The following is a 25,832-nucleotide window of genomic DNA, read 5'->3' on the forward strand; positions in this document are numbered from 1 at the left end:
TCCGCCTCACCTCACAGAGTGTTTGTTGTGGGGGAGGAAGGAAAAGGAGAATGTTTTTTTTTTAAATAAATATTTATTGGCATTTTCAAAAGACATATAAGAACAAAAGCAAAAATAAACAAAAAATAACAAAAAATACAAAAATCCAAAACTTAAAACTTAAAAAAAAATTAAAAACACATAAAATTTCAATTACTTATTTTCTTTTAACTTGTTTCTCAGACCTCCTCACACCTCCCCTTCTTGTATTCCAATTTAAGTTATCAGCTCAGCAAGTCCTTAACTTATTTCTCCACTTTAACTTAGTGATTTATTCTAACATACTGTTATTTTACTTTCCTTCTTTCTTCCATTTCCTCGATTTATTTTTGCAAACCTTATTTTCATTTAATTTAAAAACCAGTTTTAACTTATCCAATTTTACACATCATTACTCATGCTTCATTACTTATTCTTAAACCTTTTTCCTAAAGTCGACCAAAATTTCCCTTCCATGATTTCCCCAATTTCTATACAAATAGCAAAACAAAATAAATACAAAGCGAATTATATTTATATACCCTTTGGATTCCCAAACTCCACCCACCCTTTTCCCGGTTTCAGTCCCCAACGAATGTCCATCAATCTCTATATACTATTTAGCCTGGAGATCTCACGTCCGAGGCTCTTAAGTCTCTCTCAGTTCCCCTCTGCCGGTCTTTTTGATAGTCCTTAATGTTAAACCCCAAAGCTCGAAGAGGCTCTGGCCCAACAGGATCCATGTTTCTTCCAGCCAGACCTCCATATTTAAAAACAAAGTCTGTGGGGTACTCCATCTCTTGTTTCATACTCCTTTCAAGTCCAAATACCCCCAAAGTTCCAACTTTCGCCCTAAGCAAATTTGTAATCCTCAGGTCTTCAGATCTCCACCTAAGGAGATCTCTCCATTTTTCAGTCTCCAGTTCTGGCCAGGCTTTCCACATCAGATTTTTGTTTCCCCTTTTTGTCATCATTTCAGGCCTCAAATTGTAAACCTCCTTTAGCATCTGCAGAATTTCAGTTCCTCCTTCCTTTTCTTCAGGAACAGCATATGTCCCCTGCTCCATATTGTCAAAACTTTCAGTTTCCTCTATTTGTTCAATTGAATGGGCTTCCTGTTTCAAGTCCTTACAGAGTCAACGATGTTATTTACTGTCAAAACTAGAGCTGTAGCATTTGTAGCCAAAACATTGAATTGGCCTTGTAACTTTCCCAAAAGAACAAATGTTCTATCCAGCTCAGCTTGTATTTTCCCTCCTCCAGCCATTCCTGTAATGTCACTAAACCCCTCTAGGGGGATTTTAGTTCCTTAATAATCCTTTCGGCTCAAGTCCAAAAGTCAAGTTATTTTGTATCTAACCTTCCTTATTTTCAACAAATTATAACAAATATAACCAGCAGAAGCAACAGAAACAAAGTTCTCTTTTCCCGTCTTGACAGTTGACTTGACAGCTGTCAAGCTCTTCAGTATTTCATCAACAGGCTTTTCTCACGGGACGCTCCCGGGTCCGGGGGGGTGAAACTTAGTCTTTTATCCTCCAGTAAAACCTCTTATAATGACAGAACCGTGAAGTTAAAATCTTTTACTAAAAAAAAGAAAAAATTCTCTCGACCTTAGCAACAGGTCCTTTGCTTTAACTTGTTTACTAAGGGGGGGTGGACTTCCTTTTTAACCCTTCCCCGCTCGTTCCTAATCCAAGAAATTTTTCTTTAGAATTCCAATTTCCGTATTACTCACGGGTTGATGTTTTAAAGTCTGATCTTTCCAAGGAAAAAGTCAGCGCTCTCCGATCATGGCTTGCGGCTTCACTCCGTAGAAAAAGGAAGTACTCTCAGCACCGCGCCGCACCCCGTCCCCGTTCTGAAGCCTCTAAAGAGGCTCCTTTACGGATTGGGGGGGCACAAATGGTGCCTGCCGAGTCTCTGTGCTCACAGGCTTCTGCACCTGTGATTTTAAGGGTCCCCGCATCACCGCGGCGGCAAGACCCAGCTCTACAGAGCCGATTCCCTCCGGAGCTCGGAGGGAATTCGCCATTAATCGATGGTGCCAACCCGGAAGTCCAGAAAAGGAGAATGTTAGCCTCTTTGAGACTCCTGAAGGGGAGTGAAAGGCGGGATATCAAATCCAAACTCCTCTTCTTCTCTTCATGGATGTGGCCCAAGCAATTGCCCCCTGTACACACACACACACAGAGAGAGAGAGAGAGATGACTATGCATTTGTGAACACGAACTACCTTTCATCTGGTTTGTCCCCAGAGACCCACTTGCAGCAGTCTTCAAATATCAGCAGTCCCAACCTAAAGAGAGACCTCTCCTGTTACAAATTACCAGGGGGCTGAAAGAAAAGGCTTAGGACTGGGTAGGGATAAATATTATAGCCCAAGGGCCACATTCCTTCAATGGGAACCTTTCCAGGGCCACATAACAGCAGTAAGTGTGCCTAGAGGCAAAAGTGAGTGGAGCAACAGATATGTCTCTTGATTTTGTACAGTGGGCTGCATTGAAGCCATGGAGACTTTACTGCACACCTTTCTCTATCCAAACAAGTAAGAGGCATTATCACAGTTCAATATTCCAGCCAGGCAAAAGCATGCAAGGATGGGGCTGAGCCAAGCCAGTGAGGGAAGTGGGATGTGATGGAGCATGTCCTAGAGAGATTCCTAAGGGCCAGATAGATAGAACTGGAGGGCCACATATAACCCACTCACACACACCCCACTTTCCTGGACCTGAGGTTTCCCACTCCTGGTCTGGAGCTATGAGCATAGGAGGTTTCTGTGAGAACATTAGTGGTATGAATTCGTCTCTAGAAGTAAGGCCTGTGATTTATGGGAACAACCAATTTCTCACTGTGGGCAAAAGGAGGGAAATAACTCTGCCAAGACAGACAGCATGAATCTTTTTTCCCCCCCTCCACTTAATGGTTGATATCATCTAAAGTGCGTCTCCCAGAGGGCCTGTTTGGAGATTCAGACTGAGCCAAAGTGCTCTCCAATCTAGGCAGAAAGCTAAGGTAGTTTAAAATATGGTAAGCTGTAATTGTTTTAAATTGCATCCTGCCTCTACTGCCACAATTAGTTAAACTCGCCCTTAAGAGGCAATAATAAAAAGGAGAGCGAGGGGGAAATTGTCATCTAGCTGAACCGATCACCTTACCTGGAGTTTTAAAATATTATGGGGTGTGAAAATACAACCAGCTGAAGCTCAGCATCTTGCTGGCTGAAAAGCTGTTCACCTTGAATGTATCTTTTATATACCTGCCCTACAGCACCAATTCCCCAGCCGCCATTTAGCTCAGCTCTGTCTAGTATGAAAGAGAGCAAGTTCCCAGAATCTGAGCCAGAGGCCTCTCACGGCACTTCCGCCTGTGATGCTTTTAGCTGGAGATGGAACCTCTGACCTTCCGCTTGCCCATGTCCTCTGCTTTCCAGATATGGTCTCCCACTCTCTTGCTTCTTTCAATGGATAGAGGTATTAAGGCAGCCTTATGGGATAAGAAGAGTGCAGAGAAGGCTCGTGGTGTTTTCGCCATCTGTGTTCGTTTATGAAGACACAAGAAGGCCAGATGGGAAGGAAGCAGGCAGAAAGGCGGGCGCAGGAAGATGTTTTAAGGCAGGTCAATCTATAGCCTTTGTGCATTATACACATGGAGATCCATCCTTGCAATTAAGGGGAAGTAAGGCCCCACCACTAGCTTTTTCTCCATAAGAACAGCCCTGCTGGATTGGATCGAAAGCCTTTCTAGTCTAGCATTCTTTTCAACCAGATTGTGCTGGTCCCAAGGGTTAATCTTTCGGCCAGGTCTGAGTCCAGTCCAAGGTCATGGGTGCGGTATGGAGGCTGTCCGTCAAAGCTGAAGCAGGGTCCAAGGCAGGGAGTCGTGTGAGGTCAGGAACTCTGGCAGAAGAGCAGGACAGGGTTCAGGCAGAAACAGGCTACCAACAATGTTGCTCCCACAACCTGGGCCTGGGGCTGGCTGGCTTTTATCTGCCCCGAGGCATAGGGCGGCCCCAGTCCACAGGTGACTCGCCTCTCCTGGCCTGGAGGCGAGCACTCCTCCTGCGGGAACTTAGTTCCCTCCGCCTCTCTGCCCTGAGCCTCTGCAGCTCAGGAGAGGCTGGAGGGTTACCGGACCCAGAGGCAACCTCAGCTTCCCCTGACGGGGCTGAGAGTGGAGCACCTGCAGGCAATGGGTCCTCCATCACCTCAGGGGCCAGAGCAGACTCAGCTGGTGCCTGCTCCTGAGGATCCAGCACAGGTGAGGACCCTTCAGGCTCAGGCCCCAGCCCCGGCTCAGCTGGTTCTGGAGGCGGGGAATCCTGTGCAGGCTGGGATTCCTCAGGTTCAGCATCCGAATCCCAGGCCATCACACAGATACATGCCTGGGGCCATAGGATACGTTGGCTCTCTCCTTCCAGTGTTGGGGGGAGAGAGAGAGAGAGAGAGAGAGAGAGAGAGAGAGAGAGAGAGAGAGAAAGCTCTGACCTTGGAGAAGGAGATCTAATGCCTGATTCCTCTCTCTGAATCTCCCATGGCTTTATCTAGCCTTCCAAATATGGGATCTCCAACAATAGGTGTGGAAGAGGGTGACTATCAAGGCATGCTAGAGCAGACCAGGGGAAAACCTGTGCCTTCCTGATCCCATGACACAAACTAGAGATTTAATTTTGCCAGCCAGGAGCTAGTGTAGCTCAATCACATTTCTTTCCCTCCAGTTACTCTTTTGCATATCTTTAGAGCCAGTCTGCAACAGGCTTCATATTTGAATATCATCCTATCAGATCAGCTTCTTCATCCAGCTGTCACTTTTTTCTTTTTTCTTCATTTCTTCTTTTATCTTCATTTTTTTTTTACCGCAACTTTGCATTTTCTTAGCATTAAATATCTACAACTGAACCTGTGGTATCCTTGCCGTAGCATTTTCAATCTCGCATTCGTAGACTAAATCATTTTAACAAATGACTATAATTTAAATCGGGGCAGGCAGACTTGAGGCTTGTCGGATCTGCTTGGTTTTTACTAGAATCCCAAGGTCTGCCCATCAGAGCCATTTTCAAAAGGGCAAGATGCTTAGAGTGAAAGAAAAGGGTGCCTCGGAGCACATCTGTAGTATAGGAATTTGTTTGCAGCACCCAGCAATGAACCGAGCTCACAATCCTTTCACACAGAAGTCCGCACCTTCTTGGAAGAAGTATTCCCCCGAATACCAGTGGCAAGAAATCAAAAGTGAGGAAGAGTTGTTTCACTCAAATCCTGCTGGCTGGCTGGCTTCCCATGGAAATCTGGTTGGCCACCGTGAGAATGCTAGATGCTAGACTCGATGGGTCTTTGGGAGCTTTCTTGATGTTCCTCAACACCAGCATCCATGGTTTTCCTCTAGGCTTGGTTAAAGCCATTTTGGGGTTGACTCTGCAGAAAAGAAGCTGCAAAGGAATGGCACAGAAGAAGACCTATCCAGATCCAAGCCAATAACTCTTTTGCATTTTCTCTAGATGTTTATTAGTTCAGTAAATTGTTCCTAAGTGGCCTCAGTCTCTTAAGAAAATATAGCTGCTGCTGCCAGACTTCTATCTTGGAAAACATCCTCATAGAAACCTGATCAAAACTGGGTAATGTTAATAGTGAACTACAGTGGTACCTCGGGGTACATACGCTTCAGGTTACATACGCTCCAGTTTACAGACTCCGCTCACCCAGAAATAGTACCTCAGGTTAAGAACTTTGCTTCAGGATGAGAACAGAAATCGTGCTCCGGCAGCACGGCAGCAGCAGGAGGCCCCATTAGCTAAAGTGGTGCTTCAGGTTAAGAACAGTTTCAGGTTAAGAACGGACCTCCGGAATGAATTAAGTACTTTGTAACCATCTGGTGGCATTAAATGTGGAAGGAACCATAAAATCATAGTGCCTCATTCCACTTCGCAATGAAGCTCCCTGGGTGGCCTTCGGCTAGTCGCTTTCACTCTGCTAAACTTACCTCACAGGGTTGGTGTGCTGATAAAATAAGAGAGAAGCAATGTATGCCACCCTGACTTCTTTGGGTAGGGTAGGAAATAATATTTGAACCATCACCATCATCTCAACTCTATAACACTCTGCACTAACAACCACCTCTCTCCTATTCTGAATTATTTTCCACGTGCATTGTGACATGGTATAATGACATATTTTATGATACTGACAGTGCATCCGATGATTATATTGAAAAAGCTAATAAAAGTCACCCCCACAGAACAGTTCACTCAAAGCAGCTTCAAATCCTTGCGCACAGCAACAATCTAATGTGGCTACACGGAGAGGAATGGCACAGTAAATTAACATTTTTATCGGCTTGGGAATAGAGGCACGTAAATATTGTTTTCCAATCCAGCTTCATAAATCAACTGTAAACACCAAAACATATACACAGATGTTTGTCAGACTCTAAATTTAAGCTCGTATAAGTCAGCCCATGTATAAAACAAAAGAAATGTGAGATTCAGAGGATGTGTTAGTAAAACGACTATGTGCTTGATCCAAGCCAGGGTTTGTAGGGGAGTCCTGGCTGAGCACAGTAAACATCCAGAATGGGCTGCAGGTCATCAGGACCCTGGACAGCTCACAGTGGCACTTAGTAGCTCCTAGGTATAAGCTTGCTCCAACAGTAGTCTAGAGCAGGTGGTTCCCAATCTTTTTGGGTATGGTGACTCACAAGTATACTTGGTCTGTTGATCCATCAGTTTATTGTCACTTGAATTTTGGACCTTAGGTCTTCTCTGCCGCCAGTCTCCAGAGAACTAAGTGTCAGACCTGGGAGATGAGAGTTCAAATCCCCACTCAGCTACAAAGTCCATTGGGTGACCTTGGGCCAAAAAGGTGGCATTTATATCCCACCTTTCTTCCAAGGAGTTCAATGTGGTGCACAACAAATGTGAGTCCTGAAGTCTTACTTCATAAGTAATACCTCTTAACATTTTTCTTGCTGTTGTGTTGCCCTATTATAATGCTGTGTTCACACTTGTAACCAAACATTGGAAAGCATTAAAATTTAAGGCTCAAGACTTTGGTGTGGTACCAGAGAGAGGTTCAGAGGATGAGACAGAAGCATCCCTTCCCTCTTCAGTGCGGGAGAGCGCTATCTCCTCAGGCACAGAGGATGAAGGCATAATTGGTCCCTGATGCTCCCCTTCCATGGAAGTATTTGATGGGAGTTGCTTCAGATATTCTCTTCTGTGATAGAGACTCTCTCCTTGGGTGATTCCTAAATCTCATCTTCTCCTTTTTCTGTAATGTTGGACATCTTCTTTGTTGGGGGGGGGGACATGATGGAGCAAAAGTGTACACAGTCCAGAACCCTGGGAAATGGAAGGTTCAAGACCATGTAAACAGGAACCTGGAGTCATCCAGATGTCTGTACTGTCCAAGCGGTGCCATTCATGTAGGGATGGAGAACCTGCAGCTCTTCAGATGTTTTAGGACTCATCAGAGACCATCAATGGAGGGATACAGGTTCACGATCCATGCTTAAGTACATAAAGGCCATGGGGTGGAGCCAGTAGGCATGGCCCGCAGCTTGTCCACCTCCACAGGTCTTTCTTTTCGATGCCTAGCACACACCCAGCTTGTCTCCTATGTAAACAGATGGCATGCCTTTGAGGAAGCCAAAATTTTGCCACAGTTCATTTCAGGCAAATCGGAATGGAAAGGGTCCCCCTGAGCTTAGGGAGTTTGAGAAGCATTGCTTTAAAGAGCATATGGAATATTTGGCAGAACCTCTTTTATCGGATATTTCAAAACGGTGAGTTTTGCCGAAGCAACTTATGATTCTGTTCAAGGGTATTCTCAAATGACAACACTGCTTCAATTTGAAGCCACTTAGTACTTTATATTGGCCTTACACTCTCGTGTAGAAGGAAGGTTCCATTACCATTCTTACCAGAGCGTTTTATAGTTGCACGTCTTCCTCTCCTCCCTTGTGCAGCTGTTATAATCATGTTTTGTGACAGATCATGGGGCTTGTAGAATAACCGGAGTGTGGTTTGCTGAATCGACTGTGCTACTAAAGATCAACATGAATATCTATCAAGGTATTCCTCCATAGACTTCTCTGCGCCTTTAGAGATGTTCATTTGCTTGAAATCACAACCTTGAAAATTGCACATTTATGCAATAAAGAATAAACCAATTTCAATTCTCCTGCCCAACAAAATAACAAACCGTATAAGCTCATCTGGTGCATGCATAAAGTGCTATCTGTCAGACTCGGCTCCAGTAAAGTCAATGGTGGAGAAGAGAATCATAGAATCACAGAATTGTAGAGTTGGAAGGGCCATCTAGTCCAATGTGGGGCCCGAACCCACAACTGAGATTAAAAATCTCATGCTCTGCTGACTGAGCTATCTCAGCAAAAAGGGGAAAGTGTCAAAATGGAATTATAGAGTTTGCAAGTTGTTTTGGTCAATGAACAAGCCTGATCCATAAGCTTTTATAGGGATCAGGGTGTGTTAGGGTCTGGCCTATCCTTGTTAAGAGGCTTTCTTGCTGGCCATCTAACAGTTCCCTTCCTTTGTGCATTGCCAGGTGATGTTACAAAGGCCCAGCCTAACAATCCCAGGTCCTGGATTCAGTGACAGAGCACATGGATTGCATGCAGGAGGCTCCCAGTTGAACCCATAATACCTAGTACCTCTCAGTGAGTACCACTCACTGAGAGCTCAGAAGTTGCTGCAGATCAGAATTGACAATGCTGGGGTAGATAGACAAAAAGCCTCACCTGATAACAGGCAGCATCCTTGCCTTGTTCAGGCATTATGCCTGAACAGGGAATTCCCAACATGAACAGAGAGTACAGGGTAGAGGGGAAGCACACACGAGCCCCACTTCCAAGAATCCCATGCATGTTGGCCCCATCTACTCCACCCTTCATTTTCTCATGTTGTGCAGGTGGGTCTGAAGGAGACGTCTAAACATGTTTGGATGAATGCTCTTAGAATCCTATGCTATCAAGGTTCGTGCCACAGGTTCTCCATTTACATTAGAACCAGACTTTAACCCAAATGCATCTTGGATGCAGAGTTCTAAGAGTAAATGGACTGTGGTTCTGACCCACCTCTGCAATTTCTGCGGAACCAAGATCATTTTTTCAACTCTGCGTTTTGCTCCTATACTTTGTGCTCACCAGCCTCACAGCAGTGACCTCTGTGTTTCCCACCCTTATCCCCTGGGCCTGATTGCTGATACCAGACCAGGAGACCCCTCTGTGACTTTACAATGTGATCTTTTTAAGCTCCTCAGGACTGAACGCAAGCTGGCTTAGATTGTGCACCAACCATTCATCACCCTTCTCCGATCTAAGCGATCCAGAAATCCCTTTGCCAGTGTTATCGTCAAGGAGCAGAGGGGTTCGCCCGCCCAGCTGTGATTCCGGCATTGCCTCTCCAGTAAGCATTCTGGTTCTGAGTTCTGTGGAAAGAAGCACAAGTTGATGGTAACCTCACTACTAGCATCTCCTTCTGCAGCATGAAAGTGCAAACATTCTCCCTGAGTTTTAGCCATCAGAAACAAGAGACTGTCTATTGTAATAGAAGAAGTAAGGGTGACCAATTTGGGTGTGGGTAGAGATGGATTGCCTCTTCAGATCCACCTGAGTAAGGACTTCAAAGCACCTTGCAAGGTGCTGTTAAAATAAAGTTGTCTCCCTGCCCCCTAGATTTAGCAAAGTATTCCATGCAGTTTGCATGGAATTCTGCTGAACGGAGCAAGATTTAAACCCTCTGCATCAGCTGATGAGCTCCGTTTAGCTGCTTGGTCCTGTTCATTGCATGAACATTGCATGTTCATTGCATGTGGTATGCCCCGCGGAGGACCTTAAGGTCCATAAATAGCAACACTCTAGAGGTCCCGGGCCCTAAGTCAGATTAGCCTCAACCAGGGCCAGGGTCTTCTCAACACTGGCTCTGGCCTGGTGGAACGCTCTATCTCATGAGACCAGGGCCTTGCAGGATCTGATTTCTTTCCGCAGGGCCTGTAAGACAGTTGTTCTGCTTGGAACCAGCCTGATCCCCTCCCCCTCTTTCCTTTTCCTTGACTCCCCCCCCCAAAAAAAACAGTTTTTGATCTGGGCTTCCACTGAAATGAGGCTGCATTTTAAGTTGTATTTTAATCAATTGTTTTTATACCTGAAGTTAGCCCCCCTGAGCCCGGTCTTGGCCGGGGAGGGCAGGGTATAAATAAAATAAAATGAAATAAATAAATAAATAAATAAATAAATAAATAAATAAATAAATAAATGTGTAGCCTATGCAGGGTTTAGTCCTGTCACCCATCAGATGATGTCACAAGTTACGTATGTCAGCTGCTGGGCGTGTGGACATGGTTTGAGGGAAAGGGCCTCATGGGCCAACTTGAGCTCCCTCATGGGCCATGGACCAGAGGTTTCTCACGCTTGCCTTAAAATAATTAAGAAGTGGTCAGGTGGTACGTATTCTTGCTTTTGCACTTTTTTAAACTTTGCAGCTTCTCGCTAGCCTTGCTTTCTGGTGGTTATTTGAGTCCTCAAACAGGCTTATAGACCTCCCAATAAGCCTTTAAAGGTTTGCACCAAGACTTCCATTGCAAAGCTGCATAGTGGTATTCCTGTGGAATTCTGAAGAGCTCTGAGGTTTATGTGTTGCTAAAGCAGAGCAGTTTAAAAAAAAAAATAACTTAAACTTTTCAATTTTAAAAATATCCTCTGCTGTTGTGATCTAACAAAAACAACAATCCAGAGCTCTTCCATGCTTTGCAGGCAATGTTTTGGACAGCTTTGCTTCTGGCAAAGCCCATGAACCTAGAGAAATGTATTGACACAAAACCGAGCACTCTGTGACAGGAGTGCCAATTTGAATAAAATACTGGGGGGCAGGTAAGCCCCACCCTGCAAAATTGATCACAAGATATGGTGCACACACACCATTTCTATGGCAATGCTGATCTATTTGAAGGAGGCCTAGCCCCCTCAAATATGTTAGGGGGCAGAGGGACCTTGGCTCCTATGCTCTGTGGGGGGCCTGATCCAAATGAAGTCAGCTGTTGACATTGTTCTTCAGGAGACCCCTAAATCATCCTGATTTTTCAGTCCCCACACCTAATAAATGTGCCATCCTTTTAAGGTGCTTTTGCCATTTTCTTTCAAATGCATCGAAAATGTCCACTGTTTGGAAACAAGCTAAAGTACTGTCTGAAATTTTTGTGCTGATTAAAAGGTATCTGGCAGAAGGGGAAATATTCCTAATTTGGCTTCTCCTCTTTCAAGCTTCCATCAGATTCCTTCAAGTATCTCACCTGGCATGAATTAGAAGAGCATGATGTTCAAGGGAACCAAATCCGCTGCCCCCGAGTGAGAGAAGGTATAGAAAAAGAATCTGGTTTGTAGCCTCCATGATATTAGGAAATAGTGGGGTGGGAATGATGGTGCCTTGCTTTGGAGCTTGTGTGTGCTTCAACGACATGCCGTAGGATTGTGCAGACAGACTGTTCTATGAGTTCAGTGAAGGTGTACTTCTGCATTCCCATAGGAGGTTGCCCTTTTCAGTGAACTGACTGGGTTTAATTGGTCTACTCAGTAGATAAATCAAAAGATTTGGATAATTATCTGTTGCAGGCCAAATTTGAGTCAGCAGGGTTCCACGTTAAAAGCAGGCTTGTTTGCATTGCGGTCATCTTGTTTGCGTGGTTAATAATAATAATAGTTATTATTTGTACCCCACCTATCTAACTGGATTGCCCCAGCCATTCTGGGCAGCTTCCAACCTGTATCAATATATAATAAAAGGCTTCGCTAACCATTCCTGTTAGGCAGATCACTAATGATTGTTGCTATTATGTCAATGAGAGCTCATGGTTAGCAGATAACTGGATGTCTCTCTGTGTTTCAGAGCCTTCACCAACCTGCTGGCTCAGGCTGATGGGATTTTTAGTCCAAAAAAAATCTGTAGGCATCACTGTTGTTTGTTTGTTTCCATTTAGGACTTGTTTCCGATAAAATATCTCAAAGCTATTTAACAGTAAGAACATCAACAGTAAGAAAAAAAATGCAACAATTTAAAATAGAAAGCAATTTCATACCCAGTACTGACAGAGACTGGGATAAAAAAATATATATTTAAGAAGCACTGACAAGCCAATGGAAACTGTGCCTGTCTGATATGTAACAGAAGGGAGTTCCACAGGGTGGGTCCACCATGATGATGATGTTTTTGGAAGGGGGCTCCCTACCTTTGGAACTTCCTCCTGTTAAATATTTCTCCTGCAGGCTCTTTCTTACAGAGCATGGTGATGTTGGACATATGAATGATGAGCTATCCTGGTCCCAAGCTGTATAGGGCTTTGTACACCAGTACTAGCACTTTGAATTTAGCTTAATTGGTAGCCAGAGCAATTGTTTCAACAGTGACACAGCATGATGGCAATATTCTGCCCCAGTATGCAATTGAACTGTTGCAGTTTGCATTAGCCTCAATTTCTGGACCAACCTCAGGGGCAGCCACACACACAGTGCATTGCAGTTGTCCAAACTGGTGGTTGCCAATGCATAGAAAACAGTGGTCAGGCTACCCTGGTCCAGAAATGGTTGTTGCTGGAAGCTGGTGAAAGGCATTCCTAGCCACTGAGGTCACCTAGACCTCTAGTGATGGTTATGGATCTAGGAATGCCCTCAAATTATGAATCTGCTTCTTCAGGAGGGGTATGACCTTGTCCAAAGTGGTCACTTTACCATTTATCCTGTGTAAGGATCTGCCTACCCACCGTGCCTCCATCTTGCCAGGATTCAGACTGGGTTTATTGGCCCAGGATTTATATAATAATAATAATTTATTATTTATACCTTGCCCATCTGGCAAGTTATTATTTATACCTTGCCCATCTCCCGCCCTGACCCTGCTCCCACGGTGGAGTCTACCTCTTCCCAAATCTGAGCAACATTATCTGCAAAAAACTTAGCAAAATCATTGCAGGAGATCATGTGGCCCGTACTGGGCCCTGATGGAGCAGGTGGTTCCGCTAAATTGTGAACCACCTGAAAGAGTCTCCTGCTGCTGTTTTCTGCAGATGCAATAGAGGCGGTGAAGAAAGTCTTCTTCGCCGTTGCTACCGCCACCTGGTAAGCTCGACATTGAGCTCTAACCTGTGTCCGATCAGCTTCAGAATGAGTTATCCGCCACCAGCACTCTAGCCATCTCAGTGATTGTTTCAGTGCCCTCAGATCCATGGAAAACCACAGGGCTGTCTGGGCTCCATGCAATCAGAGAGGGCGCTTCGGAGACAAACAGTCAATAGCCCTGGTTAACTCCAGCAGGCCACCAGGGAATCAGCTGAAAGGTCATCAACATGGGATAAAGCATCCCCTACCACTCTCTGGAAACCATTTGGATCCATTAAGTGGCAGTGGCAGACCTTCCGAATCAGTCCCACCTCCCTGCAGAGGGGAAGGGTCACGGAGAAGTCTAGTTGCACCAGGAAGTGATCTGACCATGGCACTTCTTTAGTTTCACTTTTACTTAGTGTCAGATCACCAACTTGCACAGCTTCTCCTAGTTCATAAGTGATAGAAAAATAGGTCTGGGTATCATCAGCCCCAGATTTCCTACTGACCAGCAGCTTCATATACAGTAGATGTTAAATAGCATTGGAGACAAGATGGTATCCTATGGTATCCCACAGTACAGTTGCCAGGAGGCAGACAGATAATCGTCCAATGACGTTCTCTGAAAGTGATCCCAGAGATAGGATCAGAACCAACATAAAACAGAGCCGCCAGCATGCATCTCACTGTGTCGGCTCAAGAGGATATCATGGCCTATGGTATCAAAAGCTGCTGAGATATCAAGTAACAACAGGGTCTCAATCCCCATTCCTTCTCCTGAAAAAGGTCATCCATCAGGGTGATCAAGGCCGATTCAGTCCCACAAGCAGGCTGGAAGCTGAATTAAAAGTGGGTCAAGATAATTGGCTTGCAACCGTCCTGCCGTGACCCTCTCAATCACCTTCCCCCCCAAAGGGGCATTTGTGACCAGGCAGAAGTTGTCACAAGCCAATGGATCTTGGGTGGGCTTTTTCAATAGTGGTTGAATCACTGTCTCTTCCAAGATGGCCAGAACAACTTCCTCTCCTAAGCAGGGCTTTTTTTCAGCTGCCATTATAAGAGAACAAGGGAGGCATTCATGCTAAGTTCTGGCACCTCGTTTTCTAGAAAAATAGATATCACAGCCCCCAGAATATCAGAAGCCTGCTTCACAGTAACTTAGAGGGGACTTTTCAGTATGGTTGCCCCATGCTGTAGAACAGCATGTCTGTTGAGATATGACAGGCACCCACAATCCATACTTTGTAGAAATATTTGAAGTGCTTTGGTTTTTCTTTTGACTGGCTTTTCCACAAGGTGGAAATGTCTGTGCCTTAGGTCTCCATTCTGTCTTCAGTTGTTTCTGTACTGTTTTAGACTATTTTTTAGCTGTTTTGTTTTTATGGTATATCGGTAAATCAGTTTGAGACACATGTAAAAGGTGATTCATTAACAATACTAACAGCACTAATGAATTAAACTTTATTGTTTAAAGCCATAGACAGTCACAATATAAATAGAGCAAACACTATATTTAACATATTCAATGATGATGATGATACCCCCTCAGCATGCTTTAGAAGCCAGGGGCAAGGCCCAGTGGTTCCCAATTAGCCAATTACTGAGGGTGCCCTATTTTTTCAAAAGTCAAGCCACAGACCCCCTACTTTTGAAAATTTTGATAACTCTATGGTAGTTACCTCTGCAAAGCAATTATTTGAACAAAATGTGGGGTAGCCCCTAATAAGCAAAGGATTTTAGGTACACTTTAAAAAACGGACCATAGAATTTGTGATATTACCATGCAAAAATGACAAAAACTTAGTTGGAGGAGAGGCACAGGATGGGACCATGGGCCCCCTGACTCCTAACTGGGAGCCACTGGTCTAGCCTCTTTCATTGCCCTTTGTTCTCTAGTATACCAAAGTGCAGAACAGGCTCAGCAGTGTCAGAGGGGGTGGTCAGAGAAAACTGTATCAAGAGGGTATCATGTCTCACTTGTCCACTGTGCCATTGCCACCTGGAAAGACAGCCCCTGGAAAAACGACTCCATTTGGGTCGTCGTCGTCGTCCCCTGCCAAACATTCCCTCTCCACCTTTGTTCATTTGGGATCACCTCTGGTTATTAGCCAAATGCTGTATTTGATTAATGGATCTTCTTAGTAAACTTGACGCAGCTTACAACAAAGAAATGGGCCATGCTAGGATGTTACAGAATGTTAGGAGCTTTCATAAGAAGCAATCACCTTACCCTTTCCCCGGTACCATAATAAAGCACATGCCGTGGGATTTTGGCAGCAAACACATTTATTTAAAGTGGCAGAACAACGCAAAGCAGGTAGAAGATTGTGGAACTGCCAAATCCAAAGCTAGGCTTGTGTTCACAGGTTAGAAGATGTGGGTTTTTCAGGAGGGTGTGTGTGTTTCCTTCCCCCCCACTTTCTGGCAGCTGAGGATTTTAAATCCAACTTACACACACACACACACACACACCAACACACACACAGAGCACCTCCTTTTTGCCCTCCGCTGTAGGAGCACAGACAGCAGAGGACCAACAGCCACTGAGGCTTTCACACCTGCAGTGAGGAGACCTAGTGGATCATCTTCTCTGTATCTCTCGCTTTCCACCCATGGAGAGGAAGAACTGCAAATCCTATGGCCTCTATGGCTTTCTAGGCACCATGTCATAGGTCCCTTAATTGATCCATTAATTGGTTAGTTAAAAAGTAGCTGATTGATCAGTTGGCAGCCCCAATTATCATGTTCAGTTGGAGCTACGCAGTTTATCTGTGTACGGGCCTGCAGCTGATACATACTACTATCCCAGTGATCAGGAAGTATGAAGAAATGATGGAACAGAAAGGAATAAAGCAATCAAAACCTGGCATCGGAGATAAGAAGTAATTTGCAATGAGAATCAGTTGAAAGAATTCCAATTTGTTTTCCTGGCAGCCATCATCATCCCTTTCTCCCCCAAAGCAATCTTGAAAGCAATCCAATACGGCAAATACATTATCGTAACAATGCAGGCATCCATGATCGTCCCAACTTCCATTTCAATGCTGTCTTTCTAGGACCTAGATGGAGATCAGTTTTGCCAGATACAGCTGTCCCAAGATCTAATCCCCAAGCAGTTATTTTATTCACTGTTATTGACAAACAATAAATATGAGAAAGATTATATGAGAAAATCCTTAAGATATGGGAAACTGCATGGTTATGCTGTCATCCCACTCGTGAATTTGGTTTTGTAAGTTTTGTTTTTTTTACTGTATCAAAAACCTATGGAGCCTGTTTGCACAGAGGCTGACAGTGGGAGAAAACAAATACGTGTGTCTGCAATGGGAAATAAAGAAGTCTATAGAAATTTTTAAAATAACCAGTAAGGATGAGCCATCCCTATGGATGAAGGACCAAAAAGGTCTTGTCCCTCAGCCACTGATCTTAAACCCTGGGTAGGCTCATATGCATCCAGGCAGCCTTTCAGATACATATTCTGTGGTGCCAGGTGTGCATAGAAGCAACCTGAGTCTTAAAGTGCACTCCCAGTTGTTCCTTGGCGAGACAGGCTTGCTGTCAGTGCCAGTCAGCTGATCAGCAATGGAAGCAAGCCCTGGTGGGATCAGTAACACTGCTGAGGTACCAATTGGCAGCACAGCCAATCCATGCCCAGTCAGCTGATTGGCCCTCGCAGCATAGTTCCAAAGGTTGCTAGCAAAGGAAATATTCACTAAGTGTCATCTAATGTCATTTGTGATGCCAGCCCCTGCCCATCTGCCAAAGTGGCCTATGGGGAAGCTCAGCATCTGACTCGCTGACCAGATCCTGTTCACTGACCCTGGTTTAGAGCTTTAAAGGCCAAAGTTAAAGGCCTTGACAGTTAGGTCCAGTTGTGAACGACTCTGGGGTTGTGGTACACATCTTACTTTAGAGGCCGACGGAGCTGGCGTTTGTCTGCTCTGCAGACAGTTTTTCCGGGTCATGTGGCCAGCATGACTAAGCTGCTTCTGGCACAACAGAACACCGACCAGAGCAGCACACGAAAATGCCATTTACCTTCCCGCCAGAGTGGTACCTATTTATCTACTTGCACTGGCATGCTTTTGAACTGCTAGGTTGGCAGGAGCTGAGACCGAGCAAAGGGAGCTCACCCCATCACAGGGATTCGAACCACCACCCTTTTGATCGGCAAACCCAAGGCTCAGTGGTTTAGACCACAATGCCACCCACGTCTCCCTTAAAGGCCAAATGCTGCCCATTACATTGGGTCCAGAACCCAAAAGGAAGCCAGTGTAACTAGCCCAGAATTGGTGTGCAGTAATGCGATCTGAACACCTGGCACTCAGCCTTAATGGCTCTCTCTCACAAAGTATATATAATGTACTCCAACTATGGAGTTGTCTTCCCAGGGAAGTCCACCTGGCAGGAGAATCATTATCATTTTGGCACAAGGCTTTAACTCCAGGAATTAAATCTTTAATGTTTTGTCTGCTGGTCTGGGTTTGATTTTGTGAGCTGGTTGTTCTAATAGTGGCTCCTACTAGTCTAGCGGTGCAAATCTTGAGTTGCAATTGCTTTTAGTGAGCCGTATTTCAAAAAGGACACCCCAAAAGTTGTTGAGCTAAAAATGCGATTTTTAGATTGACTTGCCTAAGATCAAAAGATCCAGGACAAAGAGCCACTTTTCAGAAAATTCCTCCAGGTGTCTATTCCGCCTTTGAAATCCCAGTAATTTCTGGGAAGATTCAGACGTATGGCAGCCCAAGTTTGTATGCTATTTGTATGTGTTTTGTGTAATCGGCCTTGAAACTTTTGAGGTGTAAGGCACTATAAATATATATGTGTGTTTGTATACGTGTGTGTGTGTGTGTGTGTGTGTGTGTACACATGTACATACGTGTGTGTGTGTGTGTGTGTGTGTGTGTGTGTACACATGTACATATATCCCCTCTTGCATATTTCTAAGCTTTGAAATATTCTGCTAAGATATAAGATAAAGGTAAAGGACACCTGGACATTTAAGTCCAGTCAAACTTCACTATGGTGTTGTGGTGCTCATCTCGCTTTCAGGCCAAGGGAGCCGGCGTTTTTCCCGCAGACAGCTTTCCTGGTCATGTGGGCAGCATGACTAAACTACTTCCCACACAACAGGACCCTGTAATGAGTGCCATACCAAATGGAAACACCGTTTACCTTCTCAATGCAGCTGCTATGCTTTCAAACTGCTAGGTTGGCAGGAGCTGGGACAGAGCAATGGGAGCTCACCCCATCGTGTGGACTCGAACTGCTGACCTTTCAATTGGCAAGCCCAAGAGGCTTAGTGGTTTAGACCACAGCGCCACCCATGGTCCTCTGCTAAGATATAAATGATAGGAGCAGGAATATAATATTGAGATGCCCTTCTCTCTCCCCACCTCTCCTCTGCCACAGCCTTATGCCATCTATAACATTAGTGTCTCACACTGAATATAACTGATCTATAGAAAGGACTATGAACTGAAAGCAGAAGTGCTATGTGTACTTTTGTAACCCCATAAAATCTTAATGAAAACAGTTTTTTGAAAAATATTGAGATGGATATCTATATTTCTGAACAGGACCTTCTGAAGAAGAGCGTTTTTTCAGAGGAGAGCATCACACTCTGTGTGCCAGAAAAAAACTGACAGAGAATGAGAAATGGGAACAAAGGCTGCAAGAGAACTGGGAAAACTGTGTGGTAAGGACTTTTTTAAAATTGTGGGCTTTATTTTTTAAAAAAAAACATTGTTAGTAATATCTCATTCAGGCTGCATTCCTATACACTCTTACAAGGAAGTAGGTGTCATTGGACTCCTAAATTATTGTTTCTGATGCTGAATAAAAAGTATAGGACTGTCAGTGCAGTTTTAAAAATATTTTATTTAAAGAATTTGTATCCTTCACTTCTGCCAAAAACGGTTCCCATAGCAGCTTATAGATCACAAAAAGACAGTCCTTGCCCTTAAGTTTATAATTGTAAAATATGGGGCACAAAAGGAAGTCTGATTAGGAGGAAGGAAATTTGTACTTATGCATGACATCCTCCTACCTATCAAATTTCCATTTGTGCCACATCTTTTTAGATTACAGTAATCGCTTATTCTTATTCTTCCTCTACTACTACTACAGGATTCTCAACCCTGTCAGGTAGTTTGAACCTCTGCCAAAGAAGGCAGCAAAATTCAGCTTGTCAAATTTGTCACCCTAATTTGTTAGCAGTTATAGGTATAACAGAGAGCCTATATGCAAAAACCAAATTAACTCAGTGAGCCTCACAGTAGCTCAGTCATCTTGCTTAGAAGGAAGGAGAGTTCTGCGTTGCATGGAAACCAAGGGCCAAACAGAGATGTGCAAAGTAATCTCTGCTCCCTTTAAACATTTATAGTATCCTTTAAACATTTGCAGTCAAGCTATGGAATTTGGAGATCCATTTTGGAACTGTGACAGGGGACATTTTAACCCTTACCTCTGTACCATTTCCCCCCATGAATATCTACCAACACCACCTCAGAGCTGTGATAAGCATTTCCCAAATTAGTAAATAACAGTTTTGGAAGAGATTTTTCTTGGGGAAAGAACATGGTGGGATTAACCCTTCCACCTCACCAAATTACTCAAATCCATACTGTGGTCCTCTGGAGTTGCTATTTGCAAGACCTGAGATGCATTCTTGTCTAGTTTCGTCTTGATGCTGTCATAAACATTCAGTGTGCAAAAGATCTCCACTTGACTGTTCAGCTAAATGGGATCTATTTGTGTGTTCTTTGAATTCCCTCCCACCACCAGAGTTTAAATCTTTCTTACCAAGACTTGGGAGACCTTTACCAGGTAGAAAACTGCAAAAGGATTCTCCGCCGTCTAATCCGAGTGGAGAGGCTTTGGCTGGTGGACAACTCCTTGACAGATCTAAGTGCCATATGCTTGCCAAGGTAATTTGATTATTATTGGGACTTTTCCAAGCATTAACTCAGTTAATAGCAGAACTATGTATATCCCATGCATCCGCAGTCACAATTGCAAGCAATTTACTATAGTGGATTTAAATCATTAGATCACGTTATATTTGTTGCAAGCGCCATCTGGAGAGGTGTTTTTTGGCCACTAGAAATTGCACTCAACCTTAGTTCATCCAAGTTTTATTCAGCTTGGAAACTAGGCTTTCCTGGTTCAGAAAAGAAGCCAGAACCACAGTTTGGAGTCCTTATAAGATCCTAGACTGTTCTGACCCTGGCAACCACAGTTTGTCAGTCTGAATGAAAAAAGGGGGGATAATGGTTGAGAGATTGTGCAAATCTGAGGCTTCTGCAGGACTTATTCTCAGTCTTGTTTCACTGGAACATTATCTCATCATCCCAGAAAGTAGCACACCCAAACTGTAGCATAAGGTAAAAGTAAAGGGGCCCCTGACCATTAGGTCCTGTCGTGGCCGACTCTGGGGTTGTGGTGCTCATCTCGCTTTACTGGCCGAGGGAGCCGGCATACAGCTTCCAGGTCATGTGGCCAGCATGACTAAGCCACTTCTGGCGAACCAGAACACCGTTTACCTTCCCGCCAGAGCAGTACCTATTTATCTACTTGCACTCTGATGTGCTTTCGAACTGCTAGGTTGGCAGGAGCAGGGACCGAGCAACGGGAGCTCACCCCGTCACGGGGATTCGAATCACCAACCTTCTGATCGGCAAGTCCTAGGCTCTGTGGTTTAACCCATAGCACCAACCTCATCCCATAGCACTGTAGCATAGCCGGTGCTATATACACAACCTGAGAGAGGCAGCCAGGTGAGAGGCAGTGAAGAGTGGAAGATGCTGTCTGTGTTGCAAGGAGGGAGGAAAAACCAAGGCAAGCTTTTTTCCCCCTGAAGGGAAAGGAAAGTTACAAAACAAAAAGGCAAATCAAGGCTGGGAGACATTTACTGTAGCTCTTGCAGCGATACCAAATAGTCTCTGTGTGGTCTTATCAGAAAGGGAGTTTTTCCACACATTGGTTAATTGGAGACTTCTGGGTTTAATTGCCGCAGGTTGTGAACGGGGAAGCAAAGTGGCTGTTGACATCTTGGCTAATTGTGCCAAGAAACTGTTTTCCAAATGAGCCCCTTCACTGACACAGGAAGAGTGTCAGAGAAATGCAATGTGAAACCAAGCTGATACGGTCCTCACCTGAGGTCTTGACCATTTCACAAAAAGATCTTTGAGCATAGTTCTTGCAGCACTGGAGACTAATTAGCACATTTTCTGGTGCCTTTTGTAAGATAGTGTCAGTATGGGGGTCCATTGAATTGCTTCTTACAAAAGAATAATTGTCTACATTTTCAGGACTTAAAAAAATAACCTCCCCAAAAACCCTTGTTGTTGTAAGTTGGAATTTCTTTTTTCCTGCATGTAATAACCGATCACACACATTTAATGTGCTTTCCAGATGCAAAGAGCTGAAACTCAGCAGAAATCATTTTACATCCTTCAAGCAGCTGCCAAAACTACCTGCGATTCAACATCTGTCCCTTGATGAGAACAACATTGAGACCCTACATGGGCTGTGTGCCCTGAGACACACTCCACTGAAGTCTCTCGTACTCCAGAGGAACCCCTGTGAGTTTCATGACAACTACAGGCAGCTGTAAGTTATTGCACGCCGCTGGAGTGTATTTAGTAGCAAGTCGGTCTGCAACAAAATGTTGCAGCGTGTCCAGTGTCTCATTTAGTCAGCCACCCCCTGCGCTCCACTGTCTGTCCCAGGGGTGGGGAACCTGTGGCCCTCCACATGTTGCGGCATGACAGCTCCCATCATTCCTGACTCTTTCACCACCCCCCTTATCCAGTTCCCCCCTGCCAACAGTCACTTGCTTCTCTATGACCAGTGGGCAAGTTGGGTCCTCACTGGTATGTTGAGGGGAAGGGGGGTTTGCACCCTTGAATCCCCCCATCCTTTTGTACTTTGCAAACCATGGGGTTCCTTTGAGTCTGCGGACACCTCCCCCTCATACATGGATAGGAAACATAGGATTTTCACAGAGTCCGATCGAGGATCCTTCTAGCTCAGTATTGACTGGCATGGACTGTCTAGGATTTCAGATAGGGGATATTGTGAGAGCAGGTGTGGTGTAGTGGTTAACAGCGGTGGACTCGTAATCTGGTGAACCAGGTTCGCGTCTCCGTTCCTCCACATGCAGCTGCTGGGTGACCTTGGGGGGGTGGGGAGACACATCCACTGTATGCAAGGATGTAAGAAAAGCCCTGCTGGATCAGACCAAAAGTTTATCTAGCTCAGCACCCAGCACAATGTTTTCTGTCTAGCCAACCAGATGCTCTTAGCCATGCTAGGGGATGTCTCTGCTTGTCACTGAGAGCCAGCGTGGTGTAGTGGTTAAGAGCGGTAGACTCGTATTCTGGTGAACTGGGTTCGCGTCTCCGCTCCTCCACATGCAGCTGCTGGGTGACCTTGGGCTAGTCACACTTCTCTGAAGTCTCTCAGCCCCACTCACCTCACAGAGTGTTTGTTGTGGGGGAGGAAGGGAAAGGAGATTGTTAGCTACTTTGAGACTCCTTAGGGAAGTGATAAAGCGGGATATCAAATCCAAAACTCTTCTCTCTCTCTCTTCTCTATCTGGAGATGTCGGGGATTGAACTTGGGGCAGCGTTTCTCAAACTTGGGTCTCCCCAAGCTGTTGTTGGACTACAACTCCCATCATCCCTGACCACTGGTCCTGCTAGCTAGGGGTGATGGGAATTGTAGTCCAACAACAGCTGGGAACCCAAATTTGAGAAACACTGACCGGGGGGGGGGGGGCTCTTCTGTGTGCAGTTCAGATTCTCTGCCACTGAACGATGGCCCTTCCCCTGGTATTGTCCTGAGTGGTGGTGTTTTGCGTACTGAAACACTTCCGAACACTGGAAATAGAAGGAATTGTATGTTCCTGGGAAAGCATGTTAAGTTGTTCTCAGATTCACTGATACACCCAAAGGCATGGGAGTTGTAAGTTAAGGCACATGACCTTAACCTCTGCACCATGGAGTCAGTCAAAGCATTCTACTCTCACATACTGTGCTCACTTAGAGTTTAATTTCTGGGCACCAGCTGTTTCGTTTGGTCTTCCTTTGAGTCCACTAGTGGCAAAAGTGAGGTTGACCGACACATACACACACCAAATTTCAGGGATGGAGAGCCCAAACTGGAGAGGGAGGGTATGGGAGCAAAATTGAAGTTAAGGTCAAGGGCATGGGATGGTGGAAATTAATTTACTCCTAAATCATATTCTCTTCTAGTGTCTTCTCTAACTTGCCAAACTTGAAAATGCTGGATGGGATCCTGAAACTGCCAGAGGACTGTCCTCCACCGGAAACCAATTTCATGTCGAAAATATGCACCATCCTATAGCATTATATTTTGTGAGAGGACTGAAGGACTTGCCACAATTCAAAGAATGAATCCTGCAAATGCACAAGTCTGTTTCCTGACCTTGTGGTCATAAATAGAGCAGCTTGTATGTCGTGCCAAAAATGTCCAAATTATGCACCACAGAAAACCAAAATATGCATGTATATATACTTAATTTGGAATATATTTCCAATACTTTGTGGAGGCTGAAGGTGGCCTCAATGGCTAGGAGTGCCTATTCCCAACTGCAGTTGGCTCACCAACTTTGACCACTGTACTCCATACTCTGGTGACTTCCAGATTGGATTACTGCAACATGCTCAACATGGAGCTGCCCTTGAAGATGACTTGAAAGCGTCAACCAAAATGCAGCAACCAGATTACTGACTAGGGTTTAGGGCTCACATAGCTCCTTTTTAAAACAGATGCAACGGGTTGCAATTCAAGGTGCTCACACTAGTGTTTAAAGCCCTAAACGACTTGGGCTCCAAATATCTGAAGGGTTGCCTCCTTCTCTGTAACACCTCTTGGGTGTGAAGATCAGCTGAAGATTACCTTTTGGTAATTCCACCAACCTTGGAAGGAAAGGGCATTCTCTGCATCTCGCCACCATCCCTGTATAACTTTCACATACAAGACACACCTCTGTAACCGGACCTTTGGCAATGGAGATATTCATTTTCAGAACCCATCCTGTTCCTTTGATTGTAAATGGTTTAAACTGGTCATATTATTGTATTTTTACGTTGCTGTAATCTGCCTTGCTCCCTCCCCCATTTCACCCTCACAACAACCCTGTGAGATGATGGCTAGGATTGAACCCGGGTCAAAGTCTCCGGTCCTAGTCTAACATTCTAACCACAATGAGATTGGGCCGAAAACCTTCACACTTTTTATTTTGTATTTTAATGGACTCTTATAGAGCAAACAGGCCTCTTCTTTTCTTAAAATAAAAACGAAGGGCTTATTCTGACACTGTTACCTGGCTGATGCTTCTGCTCACTGGGTGAAGAAGTGGCCATGCTTTCTCCAGGCTGGTGACCTCTGAATGTTTTGGAATTTAGCTCCCATGGGCCTAAGCTAGCATGTCTGGGGAGGACAGCACTGGAGCAGCTTATTGAGGTTCTCATGGTTCCCCTGGCCCCTAACCCCAAAATGGGTTGGGGTTGATGGAGCTGAGATTGCCTGTTCTTCGTCTGTAGTAAATAAGTCTATTCCCATTGCAGCTCAGCAAAATAGGGTGCTATACACTTCCCGCTACTCCAGCCCCCAATTGGTGAGAGCTTTCAGGATCAATACACAGGTTTGGAGAGCTCTCTAGAGACTTGCAATATTGTAATATATGAATTTCTGTACAACTATATTGTTATGAATTTGAAGGGGGCAAGTATACCATACCATAATATGTACAAAAGAGTCAAGTTCCATGGTGCTTTCTGCAGCATAATTTTATAAGTATATTAATGCATACATATTTTTACACCGTTATTATATGCACTGATGTATATACCTATCTAATTGCTTTTTACTTTAGGGAACCTGAAGCATATAAGTGTGTACTATGTGTATAATATTGTACGTATAATAACACATATAATAATACATATAATACCGTTTGTGTTTTATCAGAACTGGGGGGCAAGGGTTAAAGAACAGGACAAGAATTAGGAGAAGTCCATACAGATAACTTTGACGCTGATATTTTCAGAAAGTTCCGTCTCCTGAGCTTCCGTATGGGAGGAACAGAGAGTTATGTATGGCAAAGTCACAGGCAAAGTATGGCAAAGTGTCACCAGAAGACCGTTGAACCCTCTAATTGTTTCCTACAAAGACGCACTATGTCCTGCCAGAGAATGGGTTGCGCTGACAGATAGCCAAAACATTTGCTTTCTGCCCTCTCCCTCTCCAGCTGATTATAATCAGACCCTTTTCATTCATGGTTACCACTGACCTGTCCATCCCCAAAATTGAAAACTGCAGAAAGCCTGTGGAGAGAATTTCTTGGTCATCAGCACTAAAAGAGAAAAATGAATTTAAGCACACATGTGCTGATGGATGCTCTGATCAATTTGGATGCATGTACAGAAGCACGCAGGGGCACCGTTACGAGAACTTGAGTCAGGCGCATGCTATTAAGCTGTTTCGGAGCCCATCATTTTTCATTTGTGAACTCAATCGCAATATTTATTTCAGGTGGTGTGCACTCTGCCACGCTTAATAATTGAAAGTGCTGACAATAAGGAATGGGGTTCACAGGCAACATATGCCGGAGATCAAAGGAACTGTATAAACAAATGTAATCAGTTTGAGAAGAATCCTGCAGGCTGAGACAGTGATGAATT

At 44.5% G+C, this 25,832-nt stretch overlaps 1 protein-coding gene across 3 annotated transcripts in view; it reads left to right on the forward strand.

Moving 5' to 3' along the window:
• Window positions 1-24,244, forward strand: part of LOC310845034 (acidic leucine-rich nuclear phosphoprotein 32 family member B-like) — a 28,429-nt gene extending 4,185 nt beyond the window's left edge. Inside the window, exons 2-7 of one of the 3 annotated variants that reach the window (XM_083739918.1) lie at window positions 9,283-9,436; window positions 11,290-11,383; window positions 18,699-18,817; window positions 19,906-20,048; window positions 21,535-21,732; window positions 23,379-24,244. In XM_083739918.1, coding sequence (XP_083596044.1) covers window positions 9,283-9,436; window positions 11,290-11,383; window positions 18,699-18,817; window positions 19,906-20,048; window positions 21,535-21,732; window positions 23,379-23,490 — 820 coding nt within the window. In that variant the 3' untranslated portion in view covers window positions 23,491-24,244. Of the gene's footprint in view, window positions 1-9,282; window positions 9,484-11,289; window positions 11,384-18,698; window positions 18,818-19,905; window positions 20,049-21,534; window positions 21,733-23,378 lie in introns of those variants that run through there. The other 2 variants (XM_083739917.1, XM_083739919.1) reach the window with 2 other exon arrangements.
• Window positions 24,245-25,832: the final 1,588 nt, after the last annotated feature.

The sequence above is a fragment of the Podarcis gaigeae genome (genome assembly GCF_964106915.1).
Source record: "Podarcis gaigeae genome assembly, chromosome: 5".
In the NCBI taxonomy this organism is placed as follows: domain Eukaryota; kingdom Metazoa; phylum Chordata; class Lepidosauria; order Squamata; family Lacertidae; genus Podarcis; species Podarcis gaigeae.